At 44.3% G+C, this 7,500-nt stretch overlaps 1 protein-coding gene across 6 annotated transcripts in view; it reads left to right on the top strand.

The window, feature by feature from the left end:
* The window catches only part of LOC122249543 (protein Wnt-5b), a 628,546-nt gene that overhangs the window by 610,735 nt on the left and 10,311 nt on the right, over positions 1–7,500 (top strand). For all 6 annotated transcript variants that reach the window (XM_086539035.1, XM_086539036.1, XM_086539039.1 and 3 more), the window contains one exon: positions 5,401–5,568. In XM_086539035.1, coding sequence (XP_086395161.1) covers positions 5,471–5,568 — 98 coding nt within the window. In that variant the 5' untranslated portion in view covers positions 5,401–5,470. The remainder of the gene's footprint in view (positions 1–5,400; positions 5,569–7,500) is intronic.

The raw sequence follows: 7,500 nt of genomic DNA, 5'->3' as shown, positions 1-7,500 counted from the left end.
CTGGCGTTGCAACTAAAGTTTTTTACTGCAATTGTTACTGCTATTATTATTAATACTGCCGTTGCAATTATATTCGTTTCGTACTGCTACTGTTGCTAATACCTATACCAATGGCATTGTTATTAGTACCACCGTTACTGCTAATACTAACGTGATTGATATTACTGATACCTACACTGATTACTGATACTGTTCTAGACTCTTCTTTACTTCTCTCCCTCTCCTCCCTCTCCTCCCTCCCATTCCTATGATATCCCCCATTTTCTGCTTTATATTTATCTACTGTTTATCCACTTCCTAACTTTTGTTGTAGACGTATCCCCCATATTGATAATATTAATAATAACGAATTAAGAACAGAATGATTCCGGTGTGCAATTAGTGGCGATGAAAAGAATGTATTGATATGCAACATTGATAGAAGATATATGTAAACAAAACATCATTAGAAAATTATATTAAATTGTAATACCATTAAAAAAAATCAAATACTAGATGTTTGAAGTAGTTTTATAAAAGAAGATGAATTATAGGTAAATTATATAATAAAATGTAAATATAACGCATTTTAAGGAAATTGTTCGCCAAGCCACAAAGCACTCACGCCCTCTGACTCCGGCGCAGCTACTGGTAATTAAGTCTTTATCGCCATTTGAAGAATGAGTCGCGTTAACCCATAACGTGTGCGCTCATAACGCGTAAAATTGGTGATTGGCATCTGTCTGCGGTGTTGCCTTTGCTGTGTTTCTCTCTTTTATTATTATTTTTTTTTCTCTCTCTTTCTCTCTTTCTCTCTTTTTTCCCTTTCTTTCTTTCTCTTTCTTACTCTCTGTCTTTTTGTATGTTTGTCTTTCTGACTTTTTGTCTTTCTCTCTCTCTCTCTCTCTCTCTCTCTCTCTCTCTCTCTCTCTCTCTCTCTCTCTCTCTCTCTCTCTCTCTCTCTCTCTCTCTCTCTCTCTCTCTCTCTCTCTCTCTCTCTCTCTCTCTCTCTCTCTCTCTCTCTCTCTCTCTCTCTCTCTCTCTCTCTCTCTCTCTCTCTCTTAATATTTCCTCGATGAACTCGAAGAGTGAATCTTTAAAGCTTTCCTAAACACACAAGCATTACGTATTCATCTCTTAACAGTTTATTTTTAGTCGTTTTTTGTTTCCTTGCTTATTTGCGAACAGAAGCGCCACGCCGCCAACGCCGGCCTTTTTTTTTATAACATGCCAGTCTTATCTACACGTATTAGCTTCCCTTCAGCCCCAACTTTTAATTACGCCATTGATCCCCGAGGCTGATAAAGAGAAAAAAAAGATAATTTCGACCCTTAAATTAGCCCATTAATACCTGTTCTCCGCATCACCTTATCCGGCCATCTTGCCCGGATGGCCGGTTATCGCGGCACTCGACCGACGACAATCGAATATATCAACTTTCTCCGATTTTTACCTTTTTTCTCTCTTTTTTTTCTCTCTTTTTCTCTCTTTTTTCTCTTTGTTTCTCTATTTTCTCTCTTTGTTTCTCTCTGTCCACAATGCTACCTCCACCACAGGGTGTTTTTTTTTTTTTTTGGGGGGGGGGGTAATCACTACGTTAGAGGTATTTTGTAGTTAGTGTTGCTGGTATCTGGCTTCCAGGGAGGTGTTGGGGCAGGTGGGCATGGTTATTGTTTTTCCAGATCCCGGTGTCGATAATGCCGTTTCGGGATAGCTTTGAAGGTTGAGCTTCTGGTTTCTTTTGTTTGTGAGTATGAGTTGAAATGATAGAATATAATCCTTGGGGTTCACACACATGCACGACCTTATAGATATAAAGACCCATACATAAGCAGAATTGCACAAACATGTTCCCACACACACAGAGAAACATCCCCGTATATATACATACATACAAACAAACCTACTACTCCAGACAGGTGTACGCGCGCAATCCCCCCAATTACCTACACCTACATAACCCCTTAGCTATAACCCCCCCTCCCCCTCTCTCTCTCTCTCTCTCTCTCTCTCTCTCTCTCTCTCTCTCTCTCTCTCTCTCCCTCTCTCTCTCTCTCTCTCTCTCTCTCTCTCTCTCTCTCTCTCTCTCTCTTTCCCAATCCCTTTCCCTTTCCCTTTCCCTCCCCCCTCCCCTCTCCTTCCCTCCCTCCCTCCCTCTCCCTCCTTCCCTCCCTCCCTCTCTCCCTCCCTCCCTCCATCCCTCTCTTTCCCTCCCTCCTCCACTCCAGCCTCCCAGCCTCCCTGAGAGCCGATGGAGCGTGCATTGTGCGAGGCCGGGGAGCGATCCGCGCCGTCTCGAAGGGCGCAGCGGCAGTAACGAGAGAGCAGACAAAGTGGTTAGACAGCTCAGTGATGAGGCTGGCTTTGGCGGCGACTAATAGCGAGCTGTCACCGCCTATATGAGGGCTGTGGCTTGTGTGCGGTCAGGAGGGATGCCAGGCAGACGCTGCTCGAAAAGAAAGAGGGAGGGAGGGAGGGAGGGAGGGTGGGAGGGAGAGGTGAGGGGGGTGAGGAAGGAGAGAGAGCAGGATGGGGGGGGGGGAGAGAGAAGGGGGAAGGGAGGGGAGATAAGGAGGGAAGAGAAAGAGGGTTAGGGAGAAGGGGGGGAAGAAGGAGTGGGAGGGAAGGGGGGTAGGAAGAGAGGGGATATAGATATATATACACACACATATATATATATATATATATATATATATATATATATATATATATATAGAGAGAGAGAGAGAGAGAGAGAGAGAGAGAGAAAAGAAAGAGAGAAAAAAAAGAAAAAAAAACTCATGGCGGGAGGAAAGCGAGGAGGAACACTTGGCAGAGGCCGGTGTGCTGTTGTCTTTGCTTATGAAGGTGGAAAAATGTTGCTAGATGCTTTTAGTGTTTGGATGAGTACTGGTTTCCATGAGGAGTCTAGGAAGGGGGGGGGGGGAGGGGGAAAGGGTCATCTCGCTGTCATGAAGACCGAGTGAGCTGCTGTGTTCATAATGGCTAACATTATTTATTATTAGTGTTTTTGTTTTAGATTTTGTTTTCAAATTGTAATTATTTTTGATGCAGGTTGGCATGATCCTCTTAAAGGATTTTAGGACTCATTCGTCTTAAAAGGATTATCACTGAGTGAATTGCTTGTCAGCGAGCGTTCATTGTGCCATTAAGCAGAGAAAAGTTTTTTTTTTAGACTCGCGTTCCCCACTGTAACAGACCCGAAAACCTAACATCATGCAGAGCAAAGAATAGATTAAAGAGAGAGAAAAAAAAGTAAAGCAATATTTATATATAATGATTCCATCGGTCGACGCACAGGAATTCCAAAGAGGCACGTACCCAGCAGCGCTCGTTCACAGACCCGTAGAAATCAGTCAAGTCTTTCCGAACGCTCGTTGAATACAAATCCAAGAGTCGAGAGCTGATCCGAAGCTTTCAATTGTTGATTCGTTCAACTGGAAAATTGGTATCAGAATTTATATAAACCTTTTGTCATGGGCACAAAGTGATATGAGAAACGAGAGAGGATGATGGATGGGCATGTGATTGTGGGATGCACCTGAAGAGGCTGCTGGGCTGCTCAATTCGCTTGGGGATTGGTATTTTTATTGATTTCTTTATCATCTTCATCATCATTAACTTTATTTATCATTATTGTCGTTCTTATTGCTGCTGGTGATGCTATTAGCATTGTCGGGATACTCGCATGTAGAAAAAACGCAAATGCATTATCTCTGTCGAACTGATAACGTTATTATTTCCATCACTATCTTTGATCACTGAACCGAATCGACCATTAGGAACAAAGAGCATATTTCAGCGTGTATAATCTAAAAAAACAAAAACATTTCGGGTACCTAACAGCCGAGAAGAATGGTTATTGCCAAAGCGGAGACTATAAGGAGTGATCCAAGCTGTCTCCATTTCGCCACAATCAAGGGGGGACTTCAGAGACGCGTGGTCGGTCGGCTCAAGGAAATATAAATCGTCAAAAGTCAGTTACCGTACGTCATCATTAACTGGGTTTGAATGTCTGATTTTTTTCTTATATTTAGTTTATTACGAGTGGAAACGAAACAAACACAAAAACAGAAAGCGTTTTTTTTCCTCTTGTTTGTTTGACTTTGTTTTTATTTTCGTTTTATTTGTTTCTTGTACTATTAGTTACTGGGTAAATAATTCCATTGTAGAAGATCAGCATACCACACTGATAATTCATCTTTTTTATACAACGAACGTCACACTTCTATAACTTCTATAATTGTTGTCTCTCAGTATGGCATTTTGTTCATATTCTAGTTTGTGTTTTGAGGAACTCGTATTAATCGGTGCTTTGAGAGCAGTTACATTGTTTTCTCAACTATACAGGGAGATTAATAGCCCCCGCCCGTATGGACAGACTACTTGCAATATAGGAAGTCTCAGTTGCTGACTTAGATCTCGACGAAAAAAATACGGATTCAGCGAGCATCTGAAATTCAGAAGGACTATAGGCAGAATCCGCAACTCAGAGGAACTACAAACCCCGCCCCAATCTCGGTCCAGGTCTCCCCGAGGATGGATCGCGAGGCTGCCTTCGAAGTGGTGCCCTCTCTCCTCCTGGCGGCCATTGGGATGCGATTGAATTGATCAGAGAAATAAAAGTGCCCTAATCCCCTCGGTGTAATCTGAGATAATTAAAGGATCGAGTAACTGGGTGACCGCCGGCGCCACGACCTCCAGGAGAGCGGTCTCTGTACCCGGTAGTTGCTGCGGTTCGGGCGGGTTCCAGCGCGCACGCACGCACGCTCACTAGCTCGCTCGCTCTCCAGCAGGACTGTAACGTCTTGTCCCAGGCTTGTTTCGCGGACTAATCCTTGAAGGTCCGTGGGTCAGCGAGCGCGCGATCCAGTCAAGTAACATTTCCAGCTTAGTCGGATTGGTTAGGAAGGTTAATTTTCAGACTCTCAGCATGCGCCCTTATCAGTAGTTGCCTACTGGGGGAATTCAGTTAACTAATTACACTACCATAATGCTCATTCCTTCAGCCTCCTTGTTTTCACGTGGCCTCAGTCTACGACTGGCATGTATCAGGTTGCTTAATTTAAGGTGTAACTGATGTATTTCCTTGATGAGAGAACATGGTGTGGTTACCTGATATGCAATGTGTATTGGGGCGTCTAAGCCTAGAACCTAGTGTTCCATTTTTCTCTCTGATTAGGGGCGCTTTTTAAAGTATAAAAAGGAAAAAAGAAAAAGAGAGGGAAAAAAAAATATATATATATATATATATATATATATATATATATATATATATATATATATATATATATATATATATATATATATTCTTGTTTTATGATATGTGTCACAAAAATAAAACGACAGAGGCAACCCCATTATCCTAACAGCAAAACGTTTTTCACTCACGACTAACGCCCTCCCTCTCCTCCCCAACAGGCATGAACGTGGCGGTGTCCCTGGGTCGTCGTGGGTGCTGGTGAAGGGGGTGTCGTCAGGCTCACACACCATGGGGGTCGTGGGCCTCCTCAACCTGCTCCTGACGGCCGTGGTCGTCCTCCTCTGTCTCGCCACGCCGGCGGTCACTAGGCTCGTCGGATCTTGGATGTGAGTATTTTGTTCCTCATTCGTGCCGGGCGTCGAAGGCTCCCGAAAGGCACCCTGTTAGGCTCTGCTAGCGCTCATGATGGTGTGGCCTTTTGATTTAAGTATTTCAAGGCAGGGCTGTACCCTCGTTGGCCTGTAAGAAATGTTCCTATCTTGAAATAAGTTTGCCGCTTTTGAAAGCACGGGTCTAAAGGCTGTTCATTAGAAGGTAATAGTGCCTTAATGGGCGTGCAATTGAAATGTAAATGATTTTTTTGTACGTGCGCGCGCGCGCGCGTGTGTGTGTGTGTGTGTGTGTGTGTGTGTGCGTGTGTGTGTTTGTGTGTGTTTGTGTGTGTTTGTGTTTATGTTTGTGTTTGTGTGTGTTTATTTTTTTTTTATTTTTTATTTTTTTTGGTTTGTGTGTGTGTGTGTGTGTATGTATGTATGTATGTATGTATGTATGTGATTGAGAGAGAGAGAGAGAGAGAGAGAGAGAGAGAGAGAGAGAGAGAGAGGGAGAGCAAATGAGTATATTATTTGTGTACACTTCACGATGATCATAGTTTACGAGGATGAAGTGTCACGACTCTGCAATCTATCCTATCCCGCCGGACAGCAGCTGACGATGCCGACTAAAAGCAATGACGTTGTTGCATACCTCTGTTTCGAGTATTGCCGTTGATCAAATTTCGCAAGAGGTGAATACATACTATGCAGATAGCGGGAAATTAACTTTCTTGTTGCAACCCTATAGACAGTTTCGTATTGTATGTGTTTGACGTTACATACGTACACAAACAGATATACAGTCTTTAAGAAAAAGACACTTAACAGACACAATTGTATTTACTGGAAGAAATATACTGAACTGATTAAGGAAAGATTATGAGAAAGAGGCCTGCAATGTGACACTTTGCCCACAAGAGAGAGAGAGAGAGAGAGAGAGAGAGAGAGAGAGAGAGAGAGAGAGAGAGAGAGAGAGAGAGAGAAAGAGAGAAGGGGGGGGGAAGAAACGAAAAGAGAAAGAAAGAAAGAGAGTGGAAGGGGAGGCCTGACGCCAGAACAGGTAAACGGCCCATGATTTAGATGCTGTCTGATAAGCTAGGGTCTTTATGGGCCCTGAGGTGATGGATGCGTCAGGATCACACTCGGGGTGAGCGAGATCACGGCGGCCCGCCCCTCGAAGGCGGCGTTGTGGCTCCCGGCTCCCACGGGGCGTCGAGGTGGCGAGGCTTTAGTGAAAGAGGACCCTCACACGGAGATGATACGTGCCGAGCGAATGACCGGCGGCCCCGCTCGAGGACCACGATCACGAGGGCTTTCGTGGCCGTTCGAAGTGAGCACGCCATTTTCTGGACCGGAGAATGTATTCCGCATGAATAAATAATTTCACGAGGGGGAGACCACGCCTCAGGTGAAGCGAGTGGAAAGAACGCGACTCCCGAAAGTTCAACCGCGCGCACCCATGCTGCTAAATTCAGCCGCCGTAAATTATAAGACAAAGCGCGTCGGGTTCATTATCGTAACGGAAGACTTTTTCATGGGGCTGGCAGTTATGATGGAAATAACAGCAACTTGCCAGGCGCGCTAATGGCCCGAATACCGAGGACCACCACACTTGCTCTTGGTGGTCCACTCTGGCCCTCTCTGGCCTTCCTCGGTCCTCTCTGGTCCTCTTTGGCCCGCTGATTCTTGCAAGTGTTCATAGATATCACTTGTGGGAAATATGGGAACGTGCCTCTTATTGCTAACATTTATTTAGATTATATGGTATATAATGTATGATTTACTATACATATACGAGACCTCACACACACTACATGCCGCCCGTCCCTGCCATTAGATGTTTGCGTACACCCTTGAAACTTTTTTCACCGGTCGCTTTGTTCCCCCTAACATGGCCCTTAATATTCCTTGCCCTTTCCCACCGACCCCAACCACACTGTGTGG

Source organism: Penaeus japonicus, unplaced genomic scaffold, assembly GCF_977035675.1.
Source record: "Penaeus japonicus unplaced genomic scaffold, GWHDUDI00000001_assembly GWHDUDI00000008, whole genome shotgun sequence".
NCBI classification, from domain to species: domain Eukaryota; kingdom Metazoa; phylum Arthropoda; class Malacostraca; order Decapoda; family Penaeidae; genus Penaeus; species Penaeus japonicus.
This window is presented reverse-complemented; position numbering and strand designations above follow the sequence as displayed.